This window comes from Rhamphochromis longiceps, linkage group LG5 (assembly GCF_057381845.1).
Source record: "Rhamphochromis longiceps isolate RC_006_pf linkage group LG5, R_longiceps_female_GT1.1, whole genome shotgun sequence".
Taxonomy (NCBI): domain Eukaryota; kingdom Metazoa; phylum Chordata; class Actinopteri; order Cichliformes; family Cichlidae; genus Rhamphochromis; species Rhamphochromis longiceps.
The window spans coordinates 9,518,475-9,545,955 of record NC_140561.1 but is presented as its reverse complement, the minus strand read 5'-3'; the positions used below and the strand labels follow the sequence as shown (position 1 = coordinate 9,545,955).

General features: G+C 42.2%; 1 protein-coding gene across 2 annotated transcripts in view; it reads right to left on the bottom strand.

The window, feature by feature from the left end:
* The window catches only part of cntn3b (contactin 3b), a 56,303-nt gene that overhangs the window by 10,669 nt on the left and 18,153 nt on the right, over window positions 1-27,481 (bottom strand). For both annotated transcript variants that reach the window (XM_085405667.1, XM_085405668.1), the window contains exons 4-16: window positions 22,631-22,806; window positions 18,358-18,456; window positions 14,358-14,561; window positions 13,151-13,253; window positions 12,635-12,819; window positions 12,065-12,201; window positions 11,345-11,474; window positions 10,568-10,718; window positions 8,901-9,028; window positions 7,064-7,239; window positions 4,394-4,511; window positions 3,404-3,562; window positions 3,126-3,275 (exon numbers count right to left, since the gene is read on the bottom strand). In XM_085405667.1, coding sequence (XP_085261793.1) covers window positions 3,126-3,275; window positions 3,404-3,562; window positions 4,394-4,511; window positions 7,064-7,239; window positions 8,901-9,028; window positions 10,568-10,718; window positions 11,345-11,474; window positions 12,065-12,201; window positions 12,635-12,819; window positions 13,151-13,253; window positions 14,358-14,561; window positions 18,358-18,456; window positions 22,631-22,806 — 1,916 coding nt within the window. The remainder of the gene's footprint in view (window positions 1-3,125; window positions 3,276-3,403; window positions 3,563-4,393; window positions 4,512-7,063; window positions 7,240-8,900; window positions 9,029-10,567; window positions 10,719-11,344; window positions 11,475-12,064; window positions 12,202-12,634; window positions 12,820-13,150; window positions 13,254-14,357; window positions 14,562-18,357; window positions 18,457-22,630; window positions 22,807-27,481) is intronic.

The following is a 27,481-nucleotide window of genomic DNA, read 5'->3' as shown; positions in this document are numbered from 1 at the left end:
GCATCCATGAAAACGGAATTTATGACATTTAACGGAGTTAGAAGTTAGCAGGGAGTTAGCTCGCTAGCTTCTATCTAAATACAATATAGCATGTCCTGACTGCGGGGTTTTGGAAACAAATTCAAACGTACAGCTCTGTTATCACTTCCAACATAAATGAAGACAGAAAACTAAACAGCAGTGACGATTGTTGGGTTACTGAAGTTTGGCTAGCTGGTATATAATGATGTGCTACGTGACCGCTAGCGACACAGCTATGTTAGCATAATATAAACAAGCTAACTTTTTTTCCACTCGATAAAAGTTAACGTGAGTGTTCTTGGTGGTCAGGAAGAAATGTAATCGCATGGCAGGATGCTGTAAAAGGACCAGACTTCAGCCAGGAGAACAACTGAGATAATCCATCCACAATACGAGGTTAGTCATTTATATACTGCTGCATGGGCTGGGCTGTAGTTACATCCTAAGGTTTTAAAAACTGAGCTTAAATAAATGATTAGTGGTAATAAAAGCCGAGGGAGGTCAACAGTGATCACTGACTGTTTTAGGAGCTTTTTGAGACTAAATAGAAGAAAATACATAACATTAAACATGTTAACAACACAAAAGCCATATTAAACGCAGACTACTTTAGACCCGGAAGTAGGATTCGTCGCGTCATCACTGAACAACCGGATTTCTGCAGCATTCCACCGATCAGGCCTGTATGGTAGAGTTGCCAGATAGAAGCAACTCCTCGGCAAAGGGCACATCACAGCCTGCCTGGAGTTTGCCAAAAAGCACCTGAAGGACAAAATCCTCTGGTCTGATGAAATGAAGATTGAACTGCTGGTCTGAATGTCAAGCCTCCATGTCTGGGGAAACCAGGGACTGCTCATCACCAGGCCAATGCCAACCCTACAGTGAAGCATGGTGGTGGCAGCATTACTGTGGTCATGTTTTTTTATTATGGGGTATTTTGTGTGGATTTAACCAGTGTTGGAATAAGGCGATAACACAACAAAATGTGGAACCACTATAAATACTTGTAAATCGCAAACCTTATGTTCATTTTTACTTGTGTATCTCTCTAAATTTCAAAACATTTCAAATGGAAACACCATGGAGTTTCTTGGTTTTTCAAGCTACTTCATTATTTACACCCTGCTAGTACTGGTTTGGAACCCTTTCTGCCTTCAGAACTGCCTTAAGTCTTTGCCTTAATTCATTTGTCAGAGATTTTGGTTCATGTTGACACGATAGCATCACATAGTTGCTCCGGATTTGCTGGCAGCACATTCATGAATGTGAATCTCCTGTTTCACCACATCCCAAAGTATTGGATTGAGATCTGATGACATTTGAGTACTGTGAACTTCCTGTCATGTTCAAGAAATCAGTTTGAGGTAAACAAGGACATGGTCAACAAAAAAACTGATGCTGAAACGATGCTCAGTTGTTACTAATGAGATCAGGATCTGCCAGAACAACTGTCCCACACCCTATTTTACCAACATCGCCTACACCATTGATGCAAGGAGGGCTGGCTGTTATTTACACCAAACTGACCATACCACTGGAATGCTGCAGCTGAAACTCGGACTCCTCAGACCAGGTAACGCGTTTCCAAACTCCTGTCCAGTTTGGTGGGCCGACAAATTTACAGACGAGCGAATACTATTGGTAGTATTACCTATTTGCTTATCTGTTGGTATCATCATTCGCAATAAATTCCCACAAATGAAAATGTAAAAAGTAAAGAAGAGGGGGGTTGAAACACAGTTCATTCTTACTACATACTTTGTCCACTAGAGGGCATTCTGCAACGTCCCTGTTGGCAACACAGCTTTGAAGTGCCACAAAAACATTAACCAGCTGATCCGAGCACTGCAGGGTAATGAGTAAATATATGACTAACCATAACCAATTAGAGCAGGGCGATATGACCAAAAATATTTATCACGATATACATTTGAAAATTTGCGATAACGATATAACTGACGATATAATTGATACTAGACAAAATACTTTAAAACTCCACAACTTTATTAGTGCAAAAAAAAAAAACATCAATGTATTTTCACTTAAACAAGCAGCTGTTTTTTATGTGCATTAAAGTTATATAAAAATGTAACAGTGCAAATGCAAATTCCTTGCTGACAGTTTAACCAAAGGTGTTTAAGTGTGCCGTATTTTCCAAAAAACACGGTAATAACAACGGCCCGCTAGCATGCTCTACCAAAAATAGTGCTTTGTTGTGTATCTGACGGACGAAAGCTAAACCAGTTCCACACCACTGAAGTTGCAGCATTTTTACAAACCAATTCTGGCACATCCGTTTCATTCAACGATCCGCTTTCACCCTTCTCATTCTCCGTCACCGACATGCTTTTTCCGCCATGTCTGTATGAAAACAAAGGCACTGCGCATATTCTATCGCGATATTTCATTTTCTTATCGTTGCCCAACCTTAACGGTATGATATGACCCAGCCCTATAACCAATGCTGGTGAAATCTGTTATATATCGAATATATTGGAATATCAGATTTGACCAAATATCGGTATTGATATCCTAAAAAAAAAAAAAAACCCTATATTGGTTGGGATCTACTACAGATGGATGTGTGGGGAAACCCAGCAGATCAGCAGTTTCACCTTTCTTCTCCATCCTGATACTTGGGTTAATCTTCAGCAGGTAATCTTTACCATATCTAAAATGCTATAATGCACTGAGTTGCTACTATGTGATTGGGTGATTTGAAGTTTAATTATCAAGCAATTTATCGTTTCTACCTAATGAAGTATGTGGTATTCATTCCTGTGAAATCATCTGTAGCATAGCAGTCACTTTCTTGGACATATTAACTTTAGCTCACTATCACACCATTGCAAGTGTTTTTGTAAAAAAAAAAGCGCTCCGCCGTAAAGCAAACTGGCAATAACATCAACAACCGCCAACACAAATAAAATAAGCGTCACTTTTGGAATTGATTTTCCACAGTTCTGTGGTTGTGCTATAATCTCAACTCATTTTTTGCCAAGGAAGACATAGAGTCCCAGAAAGTGAACATTTTAAAGTAAAGCTGATCCATCGGTGCTTATATCTGTTAATGTGTGTAGCTTAAATTTTTTTGATGTACATACTTGCATCCTCCGTCCTGGTCTTGGCTGAGGCTGGGCTAGGCTCGCCAAGCCCTACAGCATTGCGTGCCACCACCCTGAACTCGTGCTCCACCCACGCATTCAGACCCACCACCGTGGCTGTCAGCATGTTACCATTGACCACCTCTGGCACTGCAAAGTGGAAATTCAGTTCTTTAATAGAAAAATAATTGAACGCTAAACAACTGGACTCCAACTGAATGATGAGCAAATAAATATCCAGGCAAAATAAATATTACAGAAGCCTCTTTTCAGCGTACCTGTGTCTACAGCCTGCCAGCCCACGGTAAAAGGAGTTCGAGCCTGGATGATGTAGCCGGTGATGGGGCTGCCGTTGTCCCTTCCGGGAGTCCAGGATAACTGTGCTGTACTGTCTGTGATTTCCTCCACTGATACCTTGTCCGGAGGACCTGGGGGACCTGCATCAATCAGACAGTGACGAGGGTGAACCCAAGGTGAGCACCCATTTAAAAAAGCCTCCTCTCATCAAGCTCATAAAGACTTGTACACATTGTTACATATCAAGGCCATCACACTCGCTTTAATTAAGGGCTGCGCCCTTGGTGTGTACACGCTTTATGTGTGTGTATGTGTGCGAGTGTGGGATTCTTAAGTGATGAGTTCACCGGCTGTGGAAAGATAAAGTGAATGGGATCGTTTATTAGAAAAGGAAATAGGTGCTTCATGAGGAGGAGACATCAGTAAGTAGAAAAAGGAAAGAATAGAAAAGCGAGTGTTTGCGACTACAACATGCTCAGTCTTTACCATGTTATAGCCGTTTGCTTTGCTGCTCCATTATTCAAATGCTTTCCATGATATTTTGCTGGTGTGTAAATGAGCCAATTACAGTCATTTTCTGTGATAAACATTGCCTTCTCAAAGCACCTGGGACAGCTATTAGAGTTTGTTTAGGGCAGGAATACCAATGTAAATCACCAGAGATACGCTTGTACACGGAGCCAGATACACCAGGCACATATCAACAAAGCTACTTCAGCTACCTCAGAGCGAGCGTGTACACCATTACTGCATTTCAGTAACAAGTACAGTATATATTGTAAACAGGAGCTGACGTTACAGACTGAGACAGACATTTTTGCTTCCCCATCGTGTATCTTTAGCGAGAGCCTCGGGGATGTTTCGCACCCTTCTGTCAAACTTTTTTTGCTTTGAATACTTTTACACACGCTCTGTGGTAGCCGTGCTACGGCGCTCACACAAAAGCAACCGAAATCTGGCCCTTCTCTTACCTTTGACGACCAAAATGGCAGAGGTGGACAGGTTTTCCACATCAGTGTCAATAACACAGACATATTTCCCACCGTGGTTCAGCTGGATGTTACGAATCATCAGATCCCCTGATATGCTCTGAAAGAGAGAAATAAGGTTAAGTAAGAGATGTAGCGTTAATTAATCTTCCAGCCTGTGGCTCTGGGATGCTTTTACATTTCATAACATCCAATACAATCACAGCGACTCCGGGCCGCTGATTTTTGCATCTTTCAAACACAAACAACTGACATGGCAGATGTACTCAGAGCAAATAACCCTATTGGCCGTCCTTCAGGCACTATCTAACCAACCGGCCTCCAAACCCCCTGTAAACAACTACCCGCTACACACAGGACACACAAAACAAACACAGTCGAGCTAATTGGCAAAGCAATCATAATTATTCTCTAATTACACAAGCTCAAGCAAGATATGAGTCTAACTCCCAGTGTAAAGAGTAAATATTATTTTACATGGGCTGCATGCATGTGATGGCCGTGAGGAACATGCAGCGAAACACAGCAGCAAATGTTAATTTTCTTATCTGGAAAAGGGGAGTTACTGTGTGTGGCTACATAAAGCAGAATTACCTTAAAAATGAGGTTGTAATTCTGCATTTTTCTTTGTTTTCAAAAAGAATGAAAATCATTCTTTATTCCTAACATCTTCTAGTGCTTTCGACTACAAAGACACCTCTCCTAAAAACAGCTAGCAAGTACGGTGCATAGCTCATTTCTCTGTACTGACAGAATATGTTAGCGATCAGAATAGTTTTTTTTCCAGCATCCGTGAAAGTATTTGTTCATTTTAAAATTCATGTGGGAAAACGCGGCACAAAATTACTCATCAGTCGTACGCGGCGAATCTAAACTGTGCAGCTGATTTAGCTCTTCATAGCTCGCTTAAATATTCTTTCAGTGCATTCCAATTAGCCGAGCATTCATCACATCGCAATGAAACAACCTAACCTAAAAGCTATCATGCTACACTTCAGCATGTCTGCGTCATTCAATCATCTTGTAAAGCGAGATTATTAGAGCCCTCTTGCACAGCGTGACACGCACTTGCTACTGTACGGCATCAGATGGGTCTTTGGGGGGATCAACTGATTGATTGTTTGGGGGTTTTCTGATGGGTGCTCAAAGGCAATAAGAAAAGTATTGAAAGTCAGCAGACTTAATACGCTTTATCCAGGCAACATTACTGCGCTCTCATTTGGACTGCTGATGGGAGTCGGGCCTTTTGAAAGTCACCTCTTGAAGTGGCCTGTCACAAAGCATGTCAGCCAGAGAAAAAGAGTGTGCTGCTTTAGAAACTAGTCACCTGGGGGAGAGCCAGGTAAGACTCACTGCAGTCACAGTAGATCTCATCACCTCCAAAGGCTAGTGATCATAGTTCCACTGTGCCGCGACTGGGCATGAACACCCATGGATCTTCACCTCTCTAAGGCAACTGACAAAGCAGAGCTGAGCCGAATGGCACTTCTATGCGCCCAAGGGATAAAGTGACTATCTTTCTTGCTCTTTTTTTCTCTTTTACCCTTCCTTTCATCTTCTCTCCTCTTCCCTGACAGTTTTGAAGCGCCATGCCTGATTTTCCTTCCAATGTCAGCCGCCACCTGGCCGACCCGAGAGCTTGCGATGCGTCGCGGGCTTCCTGCCTTGGCAGGAAGGAAGTGATGAGGCAGATTTGCTTTAATTATGTTAATTAATTCATCAGAAGCTGTTGAGCAGGGGGTTGGTAATCTCTCTGGACAGGGGAAACAGACTCTGTGAAAACTATCTCTCATTAAATGCCTATGCACAGTTCAATGTCATTAGTAATTGCCATTTGCTTTCATGAAGAAACGAGTGCGCCGTGTCCACAAAACCGTGAGCGTATTGAGATACGATGTCAACTATTACCACATGAATGGCAGTGATCAGACTCTAAAACCTCGGATGATAAGCGGCGGTATGTGAAGCAAAAAGAGTGTGCATAGCAATTTGAAACTGACAAGCTTTGAACAATTAACTTTGCCCTTCATCAAAAGGAACAAATATTCAACAAAAAAAATAATAAAAAGGCGTCACTTATCAATATTTCAAGGCATATGGATTTCAAATGAACATTTACTGGTGCCAGGCCTGCCCTTGGTGAATGCCAGCCAGCTCATTACTTAATTATTTCGGGACTCTAGATTCATAAATAGGTATGCAAATTCAATTACAGCGCAGGGAGATGATAAGAAAATGTTCTCCCTTGAGGTACAGGAATTAGAAGTTGAAGGGATGAAAAGTATAAAGACTTTATTAACGAGGGCCCTCTGTAAGACTAAAATGGCATTTCACTGATATATTTTTAGAGGTGTAACACATGGCAGCTCGCACAGGCAATTCAAAAGGTAAGGATCCCAATTACAGAGCTGATACCGCCATTCAGATACTGCGGTATCTGTAACTGATATCGCTACCTTTTTGAAATTCTGTCCACAACTGACCACAGAGAAACCTTCAAATCTTCGCCTAAATCTCTTCGTTTGAGTATTATTAGGGTTTATGAAGCCCTCAGCCGGGCTGTGGAGCATACCCTTGCGCGTTACACACTGTGTCCCAATTAATCCCAAAGTAGCCAGAAAGTATCTGAGTTTAATGCTCGACATGACTCACCCCACCCACTCTTTCAAAATGATCGCTGTCTCGCTGGAAGTCGATGAGCTGGCCGTTGAATGCCCACGAGAAAGAGACATCCAGAGCTGGATCGGAGGCAATCTGGCAGGGTAACACGATGCTCTCGCCAACAATAATCTCCATGTTAGTAGGCCTCATGGTGATTCTGGTGGGCTCTGGCCAGACAACAGATGACAGCACAAGCATGATAATATCTCTGCCACTGAAACCTCTAACACCACCATGACCCCTGCAACTGCCATTTCACTCCAATTCGCAGCTAAACCGAGCAACAGTCATTAAATTACCCATGAATGTGGCTTTTTTTCTGATTTTAATAAGCACTTAAATTCCAAGCTTGTCCATTAGTAACATTTAATGACTTTGCGGGTTCACATTTTATCTCCCTAGATCAATTTGGACGAAAAAAAAAAAAGTTGTTTGAAACAGGATTACTGAGATGGGAGCACATTCTTACTGGTGACTGTGGTGGATTGGGGGCCTCAGAATATGTTGACAAAAGGTCAGAGTAATTAAATTTCATGACATTAAATGGTTCAGCTGTCAGCGTATGAGAAGAATAGAAAGTAATGAGAAAAAAAAAGTTGCACACACAACAGATTAAAAATAGGGGACTACATGAACGTTTTACGTCATTGCACTCATAAATAATGACCTTTAACTAAATCAGTGATAAGCATTTGTTGCTTACTTAACTGTTATTTTAGCTGCTATTTACCAGGCCCATTAATTTTACAATATCCTTGCTTGATAACACACGCAATAAGCTGAAAGAAACAAATACATAAAAATAAGGACAAGAAAAAGCTGACTTTTATTTTGGAAATACTTCAAGGAAAGTCTTATCAACTATACGCTATTTGAAGTTACTTTAACATAAACAATCAAATCAAATTTAGCATATAAGAGCAGAAAACTCGCCATAGTACAGGATAACATCAGCCCTGGATTCTGCCCTGCCTGGTTTTGTTGTGGTCTTACCAAACTCACTGATTCACCATTCAGTCCTTCTCTGAATAGAAATCTTGACAATGCCTGCTGCCTTAAAAATATCAATGAGTGCATATTTCATAGAATTTCAGTTAGAAGAGCTGAAAGACGAGACTGATCGTCACAACTTCTGCCAGCAGTTACAGGATTTTTTGGCTCAGCACTTCATGGCATGTGTTTGAGTACACGTGTGTGGCAAGATCATGACCCATCAAAATCCAACAGTTAAAGTTTTTAGCCATGTTCTTGGTCCAAACAAGTGTCCAGATGGTTGCTGTAACTCAATCTTTCCTAGCACAATGCTGCATTGCAGCATTGTTGTGGCTGGTAAAGGACAACTGTATTTGTCATCTAATTTTGGATGTTTGCAGCGATTTAAACATGGCCACCAGCACGCTCAATAACCACCATAATCATATTCAGCACTTGTTAAAGTGAAACAGCATGAGCTTTATTATTAGTGTACACACATATGACTGATAATAGCCTCTTATCTTATTTAACTCTCACCAAGAAAGCTTGTATTTCCTAAGGTTTCAGAGTTTGTCTTGTTCCTTTATTCCATTTAAAAACCGAGAGTTAATTTTCCGAGTTAAAATCTTCAACAGGAATGAATGAAATGCTGTTTTTTTACGGGGTTTTTTTGGTTTCTTTTCTTCTCTTTGAAATCAAGAACCCATTGTTTGCAAAAATTAGCACAAGCCTTGAGAGGCAAATCAAAGTTCTTGAATGGGAAGCGTGTCAGGTGTGATGACAAAGAAGGGATGGAGCAGACAGTGAAAAGGTTAATTAACTGAGAGCGATTCGACTTTTAGGCCAGACTTACCAGTGACAATCAGTCTTCCTGTTGTGCTTGCCGTCCCAAACCGATTCTTAGCGATACACGTGTAGCTAGCTGCATCCCGTTTGGTTACATTGGCAATCTTTAATGTTCCATCTGGAAGCAAAGCAATCCTGAGAAGAGAGCGGCTTTTTACTGTATTTGGTAAGATAGCGATTGTAAAGTAGGACTACAGTGTTCAGCTCCTTTTTGGATTTGTATATAGTAATGACGTTTCCATCTATCGCCATGTATATAATAAAATTCTCAAAGATTTGTCAAATAACTCAGATTTAAAGACTTTAAATCGATGAGGTCAGTGTGAAACCCCTATCATGCTGAAAGGTCACCGACTGGCTAGATATTAAAAAAATAACATGCAAAGCCCCCCACTTTAAACAGTTTTATTATATTATTTCCACTAGCTGGGTCATTAGAAATCTGTAGTTATTTAGAAGATGTCTATCTCCAAACATGTATAAATCAAGGCATGAGCTAAACATAAGCTTATATAGAAATCAGATGGTTGTAACAATTTTTCAACTGATGTGGTATTCAGTGAGAAAATGTGTGCAAAATTCATTTTCTAAACACTGCTCCAATTTACAGCGTGACTGCATATGTGAGTAAACATTTCCCTTCCAGTGTCTGCATACATCCAGTCTTGAAAGAGTACGTGGGCTTCACATATGCTAAATGTCAGTCAGCTTGGGAATTCTACCAATTTTCCGCCGCTATAGATGCAGCTTCCTATCTGGAGCCGACTAAAGAGGCTCTGTGCTGTTTTGACAAGACGCCTTGCTCGTATTGTTCTTTTTCAGACCTCCTCTTCAATAGGCAGCATGGGAGCGATTCAAACGGCATTTCTTTCCTGTACTGGGATGCCTGCGTTTGACTTTGTATTGAGTTTGTATTCAGTCTGTCTGTTGTGTGTGAGCGTGTGTTCCAAAGTCTTGATGTACGTACGATAACTTACAGGAGGTTTTAGAAACTATCTGAGCTTTTTGATTCTTTTGCCTATCGAGATGACAAAAAGCCTGAAACGTGACATGCTTTTGGAATTCTCTACCTTTAAATGCTTCTTTATTGTGAAACGTTCCGGTTTATCCAATAAAAAATCCAACAGAGAAGGGCACCAAACTAAATGAAGCACCACTTTATACCACTGAAAGCGACACTTGATGTTGGCTCATTGTCTTTGTGCCTGTGTTCTGAGTTATTTCTTGTCTATTGAGACTGCTCTCCGATCTGCATCAAAGCTTTCGTCTCTGCTGTTTGGTGATTGCATCAATCAAGCCCTTGTAACTCTTTGTCTGTCATGATAAAACAGATAATTACAGGTGCAGTAGCTTCATTCTTACTTTAGAGTTCCTTCCTCAGTTTACAAGATGAGCGGGAACTCCATTTACTACTCTTTTATCTTCTTAAATATTTAACACAGTGTTGATATGACCACCTAGCATCTTCAGTCTTCACACCGAGCTATTTGCACACAAGGGGGCACGCAGTATATGAGCTATCTGCAATTTTCCTGGTGGGTGCCCTCTCGTTCTTCTCATTAGCCTTTCCTTCTATGCATCTCCGCAAATGCCAAATGCACTATTGAAACAAGTCAGCTTGCAGTGAATGCGAATGAAAGCTGCCAGTAATATACACTTGGATTTTTATCCTACCTTTCAGTTCTCTGCAGGATTTCATTCCCTTTCTTCCACAAGCTAATTGCTGGGGGTGAGGCCTGAGGCTTGCATTCAAGAGTGACTTCGCTGCCTGAGCGAGCTTTTAGCAAGGCCCTTAGCGGACTTTTGGAGAAAGTAGGAGGTGAAGCTGCATGTAGGGGAACAGAGAAAGGTGTGAGATTAAAAAATATATATATGGGCAACCTGAACCTTTGCAGATCAACCGTGCTGTACTGAGATAAACTCTCCTTCAGCTTTCAGAGAAAGCAGCCTGAAATCTCAGCACAAAAGCCTACTGGTCTCAAAGCTCGCCATAGTCATCCCACCCTTCAGCTGCACATCCTTGAATACACCATTCACCTCAAGCATGTCATAAACTATTGTCTGCACTCATCAGTTTTTTGTTAGCCATTGTTAGGACACTCAAGTGTCATCACATGTATCAAGAGAGTTGAATTTCTTATTGAGCCAGTCAGATGGAAGTCATCAAAGCTTTGCAAATAAATCAATACCCTGTCTACATGAGAAGGCATGCACAATGCCACAAAACAATGCATTTGTAGTATCCAAATCAATACGTGAAATGACTGAAAGTAAAACGAGACACTCTATCAGATTCACATTTTTGCTGGCAAAGCCCATGGTGACATCAAATGCGTGCACAGACTGATTGCAGAGGTACGTTATAGCAGGCTGCTGGTTTTTATCTTAGGAGATGATCAAACGCATAGACAGATAAGCAGGATAAAAGCAGGAGGAGGGAGGCGATCTTACCTAACACCATTAGCTGGGCACTGGAATAAATAATTCCATGTTTGTTTTCAGCCACACACTGATACATCCCAGAATCGGAACGGTTTAACGAAGATATAGAAAGGGCCCCGTTTTCAATTTGTCCACGGCCCTGTAGAGAAAAGAGAAAGAGTCCTGCATATCCATCGCAAGGCCAGCCTATTATATCCAAAGGCACAACAGCAATTACTGCAACTCTGCATTTTATTAATCCTTTATTTATCCAGGTAAAAAATCTCATTGAGATTAAAAATCTCATTTCCAAGAGAGACCTGGCACCTGCATATGGTAAGCTTGACATAGATGAGGAAGTGCAGTGGTGAAAACTATTTATCTGCTTCTTAAACACACCGAACAGAAAAATTGTTAACATAACTTATATTTCATGACCTTTCAGGATGATCATGATGATGATGACAGATCACATCATTTTTAACAGATAAAGTTGTCTCGGTGCTGCGTGGGGAGGGGATCGATGCTTTCTAAAGCATAGTCTGGCTTTAGAATAGCTAACGTCTGCATTAGCATACATTAGCTAACGTACCCATTAGCATACATTACTTATATACACACAGCATATTAACATTATTGCATTTACAATTTCTGGTACAGACCAGCTCAATTTTTTGTTATTAATTGGAAACTATTTAGAAACTAAGAAATTTTAGCCAGAAAGGAAAGAAATGTAACATATCTCCATACATCAGCCATCACTTGCTCCCCATTCTTCAGCCAGCTGTAGGATGGTTTAGGCTTTCCATTGGCCTTACATTCCCAGAAGAGGTTTCCCTCTATGGAAAGAGCTGTGTCCGCCATCGTCTGGAGCCAGTGAGGTTTAGCTTGGAATAAATGAAAAGGTTACCTATTCAAACATGCGTTTTAATTATAGAAGCACTGGATTAGTAAAGAATTGCATCAGGAATCATACAACCATAAAAGCAGCCTGGCATTAAAGCTTAAATTTAAATCAAATTTTAAACTTTACAAGTGGATTACCAGCATAATGAGAAACACGGGATGGTAAACAGATCTGAATATTAACTGGAAATGAATTTAAAGCCCCTGGAATAATAGCCATTTGTCATTTCTACCCTTAGCTTGTTCTGAAATTTCAACAACATTAAGCCTCAAACGTCCGCAGAAAAAGGTTTTATGTCGAGCAAATGGGATTCAAGCTGCTGGCCATCTGCATGTTTTCTGGACAACTGTGGATATATATGTTCCATTTGTCCCTCCACCTCACTGTCATTCGATTTGAAACGGCTCACTTACCGTGGAATGAAATACGGCCCCGTGCAGCATTTTTGCCTCTGCGATTCTCCGCCATGCACTCGTACGTCCCCGCATCCTCCTGCTGGAAATTAGGGATTTCCAGGACGGCATTTGAATTCTTCATTTTGACTTTGCTGGGGAAAGGGACGCCGCTCGTTCTCCTCCAGCTTATTTCTGGGATGGGGCTGTAAAAGAGAAACAAGAAGTTCCCAGGATTGTAACTGTCACTCGCTCTGATCAAAGTGTGATTAAGGACAGAAGGAAAAGTAGTTGTTAGAAAAAGTAAAAGCTTTGTGAATTCTCGTTCCCTGCAAATCAATCCGTGATTGCCAAGCTGTCGGATGCTCTTAAAAGAACTCTTACTTCTGCTCCCTTGTCTTTTTCATGCGTTCCTATGGATTGATGAATCTGAGGATGAGTAATGCTAACGCTTGTGCATTCTTAAATCATCTTGAGTAGCTGTAATTCATGCATGAATGCGTGTACCGTTTGTGTCACAGGCATACAGTGACTTACTTTCCCAAAGCGAAGCATTCCAGTTTCACCGCTGATTCTTTCGCTGCTGGAACTGAATCGGGAAAATGGACTTCTATTTTGGGTTCATATTCACCCATTACTCCTACAAAAGGGAGACAATAGATGACAAGCTTTTTACATCAGTGATTAACAGCAGACTCACACGCACCGTGAATCAGGCAGAGAGAGAGCAATAACACAGCGGGGCAGCTAATGTAAAAGTTATGCATATGAATACAAAGTGACCAGTGAAGGCATTGTAAAAGAGGGGGGAGGGGGGGGGGATTAAGAGGGGGGCTATAAAAGGACTTATTTAGCAGAGATTGATAACATTTGGCTATGTGACTTCATTCAGGAGTTTATTTACATTCACATCACCGGGACAGGTCAGTGACTTCCTTGCAGAGAGAGTAGCCTGCCCTTTATTATTAGCAATCACAACCTGGCAGTCTCTAAGTAAAAGCTGATTTGGGGTCCTCTTCATGTTTTCAGATTAAAAGTCAGAAAAGACTGTGATAAAGCTGACACACTCTCAGGAAAACATGCAAAATACGCAACTGCATCTTCCTCTGTACTTAGAATATATTTGTGGCATTTTGATAATAACACAACCTAAGAAGCCAGCTCATAAAAGCTTTGTGCTGCAGCTGGAATACAAAATGAAATTAGTGGCTTTTATGTAACTCTGTGCCACATTGTAAAAAGACAAGCTTTGGAATTCGTGTCTTTACTAATGGTTAACAACTCATCTGTTGCTGTCTTACGGCTCAGTTTTAGGCTGGTAATAATCCCGTTTGCTGTCCTTTCGATTTTTCTTGTTTGTAATAATGCACTTGTAATTGTTTGACAGTCACAGCTTTCTCATTTTATGTCATCAAAGCTTGTAAACAAATATTAATAGCATTAATAATTCATAAATGTTCCACATTCTTCAGCTGGAGGAGGATAAACACCAGCCAAATGGACTTTTCACAACCCAGCTATTATCTGTTGAGTGCGAAGCAGGTCCTACCACCTTGCTGGAGTACGATCAATTACCTGCTTTTATAATGAAATTAAAATGTGGAACTTAAATTATAACCTAGATCTTAACGAGCTGAAATCATGATGAATCCGGGAATGCAGCCTTCAGGCAGAGAAGTCTGACAACAGATTAAAGCTGCATGGCATATGAGCATAAAGATGAAAGCCTGATTTTAGTGTTTACCATCGCTTCTGAGGACCAGTGGTGTGGGAGAGCTGAGGATCTTCTCCCTTGTGACAGTGTTGTTAACCACACAGGTGTAGTTGCCCACATCTGAGCGCTCCACTTTGGCGATGTACAGGCTTCCTGTCTCTTGAGAGATGAATCTCCGACTGTCTTGTTGGACAAAGTGAGGGTATTCATTGAAGATCCACGCAAATGTCAGCTCTAGAAGAGAAAGGAAGACAGTTGAACTATGCAGCAGCGGTCCACTTTCACACCTCGGCTGATTTCACACGTGTTAGTCGCATTGGCCCCCGCTGGAACAGCTGTATCAAAAGAACTCGGCTACGGCCTTAAAATGTGAGCGTATCATGTCATTTTCCTTCCCTTATCTCAGTTTCCTTGGGAGGAGATACCAAGACTGGGTGACTGTAGCAGCTATCAGTGCAGAAAAAAAAAAGGAGAGCTAAGGAAAGGGAGCGAAACAAAATGGATTACAGCGCGTCAGTGACCCTCCCCTGGCACATGGCCTCCATTCCCTGGGTCCCTGAGCGCCTTAGTTCAGGGGTGGCACAGGCAAGTCAATGGTTGGATTGAGGGATGGATGGATTGGCACAAATATATGTTGTCATGCCCCTTTTCAAATGGTAGGTCTACCATAAGAAAGGAGAGACTTTCTGTGATGAATTACTGTGGCATTTTCTCAAAGAAAACACTGCAAAGACTTTCAAGAGTTAGGAGATGCTCTGTGTAATCAGCCACTTCAAAGGTAGTGGGCTCAGAGTCAAAAGGTGTACACAATGACTGTCAATCGCCCTGAGGGGGGAGCCCATAGATGGGATTGAGCGTCCGAGCTGGGTGCAGCGATGCAGATACAAAGCTGCCTCTGATTAGGCAAAAGCGGCAGCATAGTCAGCATAACCTGGAGCTGAACTATGTGTCTATAACGGGCAGTAATATCATTTTGCCAAGCAATTCTTTGTTAAGCGACAAAGAAAATACAACACAAGTGGTTTTACAGTACATGGAAGATAAAAGTGCCAAAAAAAAGCCCTTGGAGTAAACAAATGTCTAAGGTGGAGTACAATAACATCTGCTTGCAATGGTACTGTATTTAATTTTTCATAAATGGGTGTTGGGATAATGCATACGGAGGGGGAGGAAAAAGCTTGTGCAGAATTCAAAGCCAATGAAGTGTAATGAAAACTAAAGGGAATGCCTCTTACTGTAGGCATCAGATAAAGTTCAAGGTTATGTGGCACATCATCGCTTTCAAATTTTAAAAAGGAAAAGAGGGTGGAGAGAGGGGACAGCAGCGAGAGAGGGAGCCAGGAAGAGAGCAAAAGGGGAAAGAGGTAAGGAAGAAAAACAGGGACAACAGCCTTGCGCAGCTTTACTTTCATTCACTTCGGAAAATGCAGGAAAACACAGCTGTGATACGGTTACAACAGCCAACTGCATATAAACCTGTGTCAAAGAGAAAAGCTGTCAAACTGTATTTCACAGAGTACTTTGACCCATTATCCCAAAGACCAGCTGTACAATGCTGTGCTACAAACTGCTCGCTTGTGAAGGAAATTGGTTGTTCCACTGTGCAAGCTATTGTATCAAGAGGGTGACAAGCTAGGCAGCAGCCATTGTGGGTTTTTTTTTTTAGTTTTCCGCAGACACTCAGAGCAGTCGGGCTGAGCAGCCCGTGTCTTTATCTCGTCTATTTGTAGCCTCTGCTTTATCAAATGCAATTTTAGACTCTCACTTGAACAATTAAAGCATCTTTTTTCTTGAATGTGTGGAGGTGCTTGAATATAAGGCTAACAGCCAACAGTGCTATGTTCGTTATTTTAGCCTAAATACTGTAAATAGACTTGTGTCAAGCCAGCAGACAGAAGCCTGGCTCTGTGCGAAAACAAAACAAACACCTCTTAGCTCCTCTGAAGCTCGCTAATTATCATTGTAAACGACCACGGCAGACCCAGTGGCATTTTGCTGCTTTTATTAATCCCTACACGGTTGCTGTACATTCGCACTCAGAGCTGCAGCTCTCCCGCTTCCAGCTCAACATAACACCAACAACCCAACCACAGGACCCAGTACAATATTTAATTCGGCGGGGCGTGATTGCGGATGCCGTGCAGGTGCGTCCGCCTCCTCTGCACGGCACCGCAGGCCACGCCCCGCCACATACCCCCATCGCCCGACTGAGGCCGGGGAACCATCCGGCCGAACGTACTCCCCCCCCACCGCGAGCGGGAGAGGGGATCAGCCCGGACCGTCGGCGCCCCCGGGCCCTGGCCAAGCGACGGGGAGTTGTGAGTTCAGGTGGCCGCCTGCGAACCCAGCAGCGTCGGCGAAGCTGGTCCGGAGGTCGGCCGCGTGGCAGGTGGACGCAGCGCTGTTGGTACGGTCGTGCGCCCCGGCTCGCAGGCGGCTGGGCAGATGTCCGGCAGGCACCGGCCTCTGGTGGAGGTGAGGCCGCTCTGCTCACCCCGCTAACCTCGGGCTTCGGTGGCGCGGACTCCCCTAGCACGGGCACCACCGACTTATCCCGCGGCTTCTCCGCCCCTCCCGGTGGGAGCAGCTCCCCTCGCTGCGCCTCCGGCGCTCCCTCTACCGGCTGGAGCGGCTCCTCGGGCGCCGCCATCGCCGCTGTCTCTCCCGGCTGGAGCGGCTCCTCGGGTGCCGCCATCGCCGCTGTCTCTCCCGGCTGGAGCGGCTCCTCGGGCGCCGCCATCGCCGCTGTCTCTCCCGGCTGGAGCGGCTCCTCGGGCGCCGCCTCCACCGCTGCCAGCTCCGCCGCCTTCTTCCGGGGCGCAGGAACGGGCACCGGGCCCTGCAGAGCCCCAGCGGCTCCCACGCGAGGTGTGGGGACAGGCGCTGTGGCAGGCTGCGTGCTAGTTGGTCGCAACCCGGGGGCCGGCACGGGCGCCTGCACGGACTGGATCTCCTCCACTCCAGCGCCTTTGGGAAGCGCCGGTGGGGGTGGCGGTGGTGTCGGGCAGGACCGGATCAGCGCCGCCAGATTCTCCATCCTCTGCAGGTGGCGTTCGGTCTGGTCCTGCAGCTCTTCCTGCCTGCGGCGCCACACCGCCGCCTGCTCCTGCTGCGTGGCCGCCAGCTCGGCCACCATTCTCGCCAGCTCCTCCCTCTGCTGGCCCACTCCTGGATCTGCCGTGCCTCCCGTCCTGGGTTTCGGCACCACTGTAAACGACCACGGCAGACCCAGTGGCATTTTGCTGCTTTTATTAATCCCTACACGGTTGCTGTACATTCGCACTCAGAGCTGCAGCTCTCCCGCTTCCAGCTCAACATAACACCAACAACCCAACCACAGGACCCAGTACAATATTTAATTCGGCGGGGCGTGATTGCGGATGCCGTGCAGGTGCGTCCGCCTCCTCTGCACGGCACCGCAGGCCACGCCCCGCCACAATCATATTTATTTCTGTAAAGCTCAAGTGCAAAAAAAAAAAAAAGAGAAATTGTGGTTTTATGGAGGTTATCATTCTGGCACCCTACCTCCTTTATAACCACAACATTTTATACAGACTAAGCAAATCATTATACTGTGGTAATGAGCTGCTTCAGAGGTGCCGTGGCCCAAATATTGTCATTTTTAGCCATCACCAAGCTAATTTCTTTCCTGTTTCCAGCTTTGTTTGAAGCTAGGCTAGCTAATTGCTGGCTTTAGCCTCACACAAGCAAGAAAAAGTATATTTATTTCCTAATTTAACTCTCAATGAAAGTAAATAAATATCTTTCTAATTTGAGAAACATGGCTTTAATTAAAAAAAAGAATCTGAATGAAGTGGAAAGAAAAGCACCCAAGTGCGGATGGCTTATAGGTGTTCTCAATAAACAACATTAAGATGATTACTAAGAGCATGTGCACACATTAATGGGTGTAAAACTGGATTACGTTTAAGAAAAGGCAGTAATTATTCATCAATGTTTGCAGTTTGCACTCAGTGGAGGTAATTCTTATGAGCTGTGTTTAAATAACAACAACATATAGCAAACTTACCTCCAGAATGTGGCGGTGGTCCACATAAAAGAACCACTCCTTGGCCTTCACGCACATTGACAGCACTCCTCACTGATTGAGTTTTGAAGTTATCCAGGTCTGATGAGACAGAAAACATTGAAACAGAAGTGGGTGGCGGTTTAAAAGAATACGACTGACAGTCAGATTGACCAAAAAGTGTGATTCAAAGATTTTCTATATCCATGAGGGTCACTTTTAAAGAGATAGTTTTGAAAACGGGGGGCATAATTCTCCCCAAACTCCCTTCACAGAATCACTGAGCCATGTTTTTGATGCTACATTTTGAAGATTGGGACTTTATAGGGCATCATTGATTGCCCTGGGACACCTCATGACAGCCTCCAATACTTTCAAAGGCATCTGGTGTGCTGATGAAATAGACGGACCTGACTCTGTGACGTTTACCCTGCAACGCTGCACTTTAGGAAGAGATTAGGCTGAAATAAGATAAAACGAGCAGGGGAAAGAAGAAAATACTGTGCACAGACTGAACAAACACTGGTGAGCATGCATGACAAATGACAGTTTGCAGTGCCAGCAGCAATAAGTAACATCATTATTAAATGTGGTGTAATCTTGCACTTAAAAGCATTAGCTTCCCCATCAATACTCTCAGCACAATCTATCCCCTTGCAAATGAATGAGCAGTTGCTGGCAGACAAAAACTAAACCTGGGATGATAAACCACCCCTGGCTTCATGACTGATGGAGGGAAGCTGCTGCAGTCCGCTCTGTACTCTGTCTGCACCCTCTGGCTAACAGCCTGGAGTAAGCCTTCCAAACACAAACAAAAGAAAGTCAGTGTGACCGATAAGGGAAATTAGGAGAAGGAAGATTATGGAGAGAAGTGGGACAGAGTGTTGGTAAGATTAATGAGCGGCTCTCTGATGACCGCAGTGAAATCAAACAGAGCCAAGTCACGGCAGGACACTTAGAAGGCCACAGGAGGAGATGGCTGACTTGAAATACAGACAGAGGCATCCTGATCTCACTAGGTTGTCTTTAGAAGAAATGTCAATAAGAGAGTCGATCTTCAAATGACATTTAGGATTCTCAGGAACCGTGTTGGAGCAAGAAACGTACAGTGGTACGTACTGATCAAATCTTTGGTAGATGTGCACTAAAACATTTATATAATGAATACGGACCTAGAATGTTTAATTCAACAAACGCATGGATTTTTTTTTCCCACAGTTGTGGCCAATTTCTGGATTATTTCTTCACAAATTAAGCAGGTAAAAGGACTAGAGCTGATTCCAAATGTGGCAATTACATTTGGAAGCTTTTTCTGTGAAACCGCATGTGGTCAAAGGAGCATGCAATTGGAAAAAAAAGGACCATCCTCAGGCTTTACAAACAAAGGGAATACATCAGAGAGATAGTGGGAACATTAGGGGGAGGCCAAATTAACAGTTTGGGACATTCCGAGAGAAAAGAATGAGTTCATCAACATAAAAAGGCCTGGATGTCTGCTGAAAACAACCGCAGGATCCTTTCCATGGCGAAAAGCCCCTTCACTATTCAGCTCAGGAGGTTGGTGTTTCTCTTCCAATTCAATCATAAAACCAAGACTTTGTGAGAGAAAACACAAAAGTGATGAGTAAAATACTGATCGGTCTCAAAAATTGAAAGGCCTGATTGGATCTTACCAAATCAGCTGAAACTAAGATCAGCCTTTATCAAAATAAGGTAGGTAAAAACTGTGAAGACCATCCCGAGCGCACAACATCCTGTGTAAAACACAGCGAGGGCAGTGTGATGCAAAGACACTGTTCTCACTGACAGAAGACAGAAGCAGCTGGATTCATTCTGAAGTGAACAGTTCTGCTCTTACGGCTCAGATTCACATAAATGCAGCAAAATATTTAGAGACTCAAAACCAACTCAGGAGTGTCTGAAGCCAAATAAGTGCAGTTATGCAATGTCTGAGCCAATCACCTGTCCCCAGTCTTATTGAGTTGCTTATCACTTGCTGAAGATGAAATTTTAAGTTAGACCCACAAAGTAGCATCTGAAGATGTGTGAAAAAAGTGAAAAGCATTAATCAGAAATTCATTCTTCCTTAGCTACTGGTGAGAGGCACGTACCCTGCCTCTTACCAGTAGCAAAGTATTACAAATGAGCATCAACTACAACTACATTAGACACCTGAAAATATGCACATATTGGAAAGTGCAACTGTAACCACTAAACAAAAAGAACAAAAATTGTGGCAAGGTTCAGACATTTATGGATGCAACTGCTCAACAAGCCTGGCAACAGCTGTTTATAATAATAATGGCAGGACCTTTAGAAGCAGGGGAAGGTGAATCAGAGGTTTACTAATAATTACTTAGTGAAAGAGAAACAGATGGCGCCTCTTCTTACAAAACTGCACAGAGACGGGTGAAGATGAAGCTGGACTCGGTGCTGGAGGGGATGTGCTTCTTTCTTTGCTGGGAAAAAGAATAATGGGCTTCACTGGAGTGAACTGACCACACACTGTAACTCTGAAAGCTAAAGGCCAAACTCACTGTAGCTTCAGTGATTCCTTTGTAAGCAGAATCAGTCTTTGCCATACGAGAATGGCTTGCCTAGAGATTACAGAGTGACCATTACAGCTCGACGATGATTGGTCTGGGCAACGGCGGTGCCATAGAGACATTCCCTGTTATATATTGTGTCCTACTGAGCTCTTGAGTAAGCTCCTTTACCTGCTACTCAGGCACTACAGCACTGGTCTCTAAGCATATGACGTACTATTTTTCCAAAGCTTCTGGTAAAATTGTACCCAGTGACACAATTTCTATCTCTGTCTGCACCAGCATTGCTTTAAAAAACGTCTGACAAGGAAAGAAACATGACAATGTGACAAGTTGTAAAGAAGCCAGCAGTTTATTCTGACTGTTTAAATAATAGGAACAGCTGTGTCACATTCTGACTGTCAGGAGAGAATCAAGCAATGGTCAGTGAGTCTTGTATGCCAATTTTCACAGCGTGACTCTTTCTTAGCCCCTGTGAATGTATGTAATGCGTAAAAAATCAACTCTGCAGAAAAATAAAATCTATCCTATCATCAAACGTAAGGAGCTTGTATTATTTTTTAAGCCACAGCTCTTCCAAAGACTGAAACAGGAAAATAACTGCTGCAGATCCCCTTCTGCTAATATGTAATTCATGAAATACAGATATAAAGAGACAATGGTAAATCAAACCACTGGGTTTGAGACCTGTGTGATCATATAAGTGGCCTTTTTTTTTCTGAATTCCCAGATCTCATAAATGAGTTTGACCTTGGTTGTATGAAAGCAGACTTTTTAAATCACAGTATTTTAAATTAATTTGGAACATTTTTTTACATTGTAAAAATGAGCTGTGGGAGGATATGCTTACAGTGGTTGCAGCTGAATTGTGAAGGCTAAGCAAAGCAAAAGAAAGCACGACATTTCTATCTTAGGGCAGTAGCCTCATTACATGGAAAAACTGAATATCAGCCTTGCTGATCTTCTAGACCTCCCTCACTGTGCATTAGGCAAGACAATAAATGTCAAGCAGTTCTCCTCTTCACCCAGTCCCCACGAGTGAGATTCATTACTGAGCTGTAGGGATAATGGCAGTCCATCTCCTGAGAGGAAGTGAAAGGCTCTCTATCCTTGGGACATGATCAATAGTCAGGAGGCCTGATCAAGAGAGGAGAGGTGCCTCTACACTGCCTGTCTGGAAGGTGGGACCACAACCAACAGCATCACTTCTCAGCCCCTTTTGTCTTCGCAGGCTGCTATAGCAGCAGTCCTGCTACTGTCTGATCCACTTACAGTCTTCTGCGCATATTACACATAAAGAAGTAGCTGGTGATTGCATAGACACAAAGACCTCTTAAGCGTTAGTTGTGTTTGTCCGCTTTAAAGTCTGTATCACAGAGGCTTGCACTTGGTGAAATATGAGGCAGTTTGGATGGAGCATAGATGCTGTCAGAGCTGGAACCGCTAATGAGAATCAATGGAGTTCAGAAGCAGTCAGAAGCTTCCTCACCCACTGTGTTTGTTGTATCTGACATTTCATTCGATTACCATTTCCCCTCTTGAAAATCTATTCCCAGGCAATCTAAATGAGAAATCGTAATAGTAAATGAAAAAAAAAGAAGGAAGGCCTGGGCTGCAAGCATATTACCCTCATGTCAGGCTGTCAGACAGCAGATATAAAGAGATGCTAGAATGTCATAAGTGTGTCAGAACCATGCCAGGAATGTGTTAGCAATTGTAGGATCACTTACATGCAAATTGAAGGCTGGCTCTGCGGCTGAGTATGGACCCCCACGTGTTGAAAGCTGTGCACTGGTACACCCCGGTGTCTTGGTCCTTGTCCAGGTTGCTAATGATCAGGCTGCCCCCAGACATGTGACGCCGGTAGTCATTCCCAAGATCAATGAGTGTTCCGTTTAGTGACCATCTGGAAAAACGCAAACACAATCAGTAGCTGAGCCCCCTGGAGATGAACACTCGCAGCGTTTATCGATTTGATCAGTCCGCCCACATCATGCTGCGAGGATAAAAGGTGAGCAATAAGACCAGGGCCCTGTATTATTAATGCAGAAATGCGAACAGCTTTTGCAGCGAGTTAGGAACAAAGAAAGCATTTCTTGTCACTTTAGACTTCAGTAGACTTCAGTTTGACTTCATTTAAGGATTCTGTTTTGCTGTTAATTTAGGCAAATTTCCAAAACCCAGCAAATCATCTGTGGTGAATATTGATTTTCTCCTAGTTGCATGAAGAAGTGGATTTTATTTCATCTCATTTTTAATTACCTCCACAGAGGAGGATTGGTACGCTTTAAAAGTCTGCGAGCCAGATGTCTGGAAAGAAAAAAGGTTTGCTTTTCTGATGTTTGCTTAAAATCTTATCTGGACATGTGAAAAAGGTGAACAAAACAAAAACAAACATACTGACGTCCTCACCTTGGCATGCAGTATAAAGTACTGGTCATGTGATATTTGGTCAAATCAGATTACCCTGACAAAGCACTGACATAAATACCTGCACTTAGACTGCGTTCCTTGTTTAAGATTTAGTTTCCATAATTTAAAGATGCAATGAAACATTATCAAGTAATCAATGGCAAAGTAACTGTAAAATAATATAATTAAATACTTTTCTCACACGTCATCTGGATTTACAGCTACTTTTTATGGTATTAAATGATCCTGATTACAGGTAAGTCATACCTTTCCCACTGTGAAGATATCTATGTATCTATACTGCTACATTTACTTCTGTTCAAAGTATATGCACAACTTCATAAAGCAGCCATCGTGGCTGTAGACATTGGAGTTTTTGTAGCGTAGATGTAAATGAAAAAGAAATACTATGACTGTATGCCTACAATGTGTGCAATCTGATGCAAATTGAAATATAAATGGAAAATAAAATGTGTAAACATTTTGTGGTTGGAGAATTACAAATGTAAAGGTCTGTGCGGCTCTGGCAGATTTATGCATTCTTTGAGTGCTTTCTAATTAGTTTTCTGTTTGTGCTTTTGTGTTTCTGACTTATTGCTTTCTGACACTTTCATATTGCATTGTCTACAGACCATTTCCTTCAAAGAAAGGTCACGAGACACTCTGTCATGCAAACAGAATTCAGGAAGTGACAGCTATTAATCACAGCTACCATCAGAGAGGAAACACTGAATAATGTTCACGCTGAATAATAAAAACACTTCATATGTATTTCACTGGATTTCAAGGAGATGCAAAACTCCTATACGGTACAGAGCATCACAGAGCGTTAACACTGATAAAAAATCAGAGTTCCTCAAACTATTTTAGAAGTAAAGAAATATTTTAATGCCATGTGTAATGCTGCCTTTGCAACAGGACTGTAAAATGACAATTCCAGTGACATGGGGGGAAAAAAAATCAATATACATCTGTTCCTTCCTAGGCAAACTAGCAGGCAGTTAGGATGATGCCTCATATATTCCTAAAGCCATTCGTGGTTCTCCCCAGTTTCCTCCCTGACAGATTACAAAAGACGAAGCTGTCTTTCATCTCGTAGCCTGTATTATCATCTAACAGTCTGTGCCCGTCACTTAATCTGACTGATTTTGTCACTGTTCCAACAATATTACTTTTAAATGTCCTGAACTTGAAAAAGCTCAGGTTTCCAAGAATATATCTGACAGCACAGGCGTTCAAAATAAAACACTACCATTTCACTATTTGCTCATGATGTCCCTTTATGCCTCCATTTGAATTCTCCACTGTCCAATTCTTCCTCTGTTTGTGCCAAAGGGAGGATTATTGTATGTGCGAGAGGAGGTTAAATGGCAAAGGATGAGAAGCTAGTCAGACTTGCAGCAACCCAGCATGATTGAACTTAATGGGAAAGGAAGGTGGGTAGCCTGGACAGATCACACACCCATGGAGCAGACAGCGATGGTGCCTCTGCTCCACCAACACAATCAGTAGGCCACCCACCCACTTGTGCTGCACAAACATCTGAGACAAGCTTTGATATTAGCAGACCTGGGGAACCTTTTTTTTTGTATGGGATTCATAGATAAGGAAATATCAACAAGGGCAAAAGGGATGCTGACTTCTTGTAAGCACAGTCTTGTGTAACATGCGCTGTCCTTTAGTCATTGCAGGATGCAGCTATGCCAGTGTTTGCCATTACCGTCCAATTTTGAGCTAAATAATGAGCCCGCTCTTGCAACTTTTCCCATGGTGACAGTGTAAGCTCTGAAAACATATGAAAGAACATCCACATAACACGCTGTGCAAAACATCTCTATAGACCCAACCAGTCTGCACTGCTTTACATCAAAGGGACAAGAAAGTAGAAATGTACCTATCTCTTAATGGAGTGCTCTGTCACAGCTTTGTGGGCCTCGGATGTGCACATAGTGAGATTTTCCACTTTCACCTGTTAAATTTATTTTACAGTTTATTTGAATTTTATTTCATTTGAGAAAATGTGACAGACGTCTCAGTCTCACCTGCTTTCTGCAGAATTCCTGCATGTAGTACCTGATAATCAATGCGTGCATTTCCCTCATCACTTACTTATTTACATACATTCATTCAGTCACCATTCAAAATCAGTGATCACTCTATTTTATAGACAATTCAGATCATGCCCATCAAAAATGTGTCTGTATAATATACAATCATTTTTAGAAAGTCTGAATTTTATTAGTGATTAATAAATTTACTGATGCTTTGTATATTCGATATTTTTAACTACCGACTATTTAAATGTAGACTGTGTTACACTGCATTTTGTTATTGACAATGGCTTTTACAGATGTTTTTGTACTTTACCTTATTGAACTCTTCCAAATGATGACATCAAGTTGTCAGGAAAGATCAAAATTGCATCACTTACATAAATAAATGTTCTAATTTGTACATTAACAAATCTATAGTTTCTAACTTATAAAAGCATAAGAAAAATGAATGTTTCAGCTTTTTAAAATTAAAGGCAGTTAGTCTTTAACACATAAAAGTACACATAAACTAGGACCAAGAGTTTTTAATGTTATTAACTCAATAATGACAGTTAAATTATGAGTCTTACTTTCCATATGTGTGAATGAACTGTCATCACATGTATAATAAACGTGTCTGCAGTTTCCAATAATCAATCAGATTGACAATTTTAGATTATTAATAAAAGCTTTTACACATATTAGCTGTCATAAATGTAAGGTGTTTGTAAAAGCTCAACATTTTGCAAAGGTGTTGCGTTTTATCACAAAATGTATCCATTAATAAACGGTTTTAAATAAAAAAAATACATCATTCATATGGATGTTATTAAGTATCAATATAAGAGATAATATAATATAAGTGAACTATGGGTTCATGCTGTCAAATAAACTGGGAGCAAAAGTTCTCTCAGAGTAAGTCACTGAAAAAGACAAAAAAATATTCAAGTCTTCAGTTTCAAATTCTAGTAAGTGATTTGTTATGGGTTCTTACAGTAATCTGTATCTGTCAGTGATAATAGGTTGTTATAAATGGATTTAAAGGAGAAGATGAATTACAGAGAGTCATGCTGAAAGAGGGTTTTTTTTTCTTCCCAACCTGGTAACTCAATAAAACACTTAAACTCTTTTACTGCATCAGTAAAAGAGTTTGGCAAGCCAGAGTTCTTAATGTTAGTGCGCTGAGTGAAACACACTGAATCCAACACCACATCAGGCAGAGAGGAGCTTACAGTAAGTCACAGAGAGAGAGTCCAGGAGAACAGTCCTATTTGCTGCGGTGTGCTGCAGGCACAGACTGAGCTGAGCATGCTCTGAATGAACTCCTCGTGACCTTGAGGTTCACATCAATTTTGCATGAGGTCTCCTCGTCAAATAGACCGGGGACGATACTGCACCACTGGCTCACCTGGCTTTCCTTGAGGCCAGACACCCACAGAGACAGCAGTGACCACCGAGACCACATGCAGTTCACACATACACAATTGCAGGGCTTAGGAGCTGATAATGGAAATTCAACTGCTGACCAGGGTACTCTCTGCTATTATATTTAGCAGGCTATTGCTGCTGCCTTTTAATAAAATGGTGTTCATTTTGCTGTCGAGCCAAACGTAAGAACGTAACACCACAGACAGACTTAAAATCGCCCTGTATCAGTGTCGCTTTGCTGTGCAAAATCCTGTGAGCTTAGCGATATATTAGTAGATACAGATAATATAGCATGAATACTCGTGCAGCGCGATCAAAGTCCACATATGCAGAATTAACCTGCGCCTAAGACCACATCGCTGCACTCTCTCTCAGTTCATCCATTTGTTTTTGAAATGATTTTGCAAGCCCGAGGCTCAGAGAATTTTCTCAGCCTATAAAAGAGCATGTAACTCTCTAAAAGATAAAAATCGATTCTATTTGTTACAGTTTCTCGATTCGGTGCCGTTATCTGTGACTGAATTCTAATCACACCCTCCCAGTTCTACGCGTGTCCCTGTTACCCCGTTCCAACTGGTAAACAAAGGTAGAGTCGTGCATCTGCCCGAAGTCGCATTACATGATAGCAGACCCCAACCTAAGCACTTTTTTTATTCCCCTTTTCCAATCACTACTGTGCCCTTGATTCTGTGTTACGGCAGATTCATA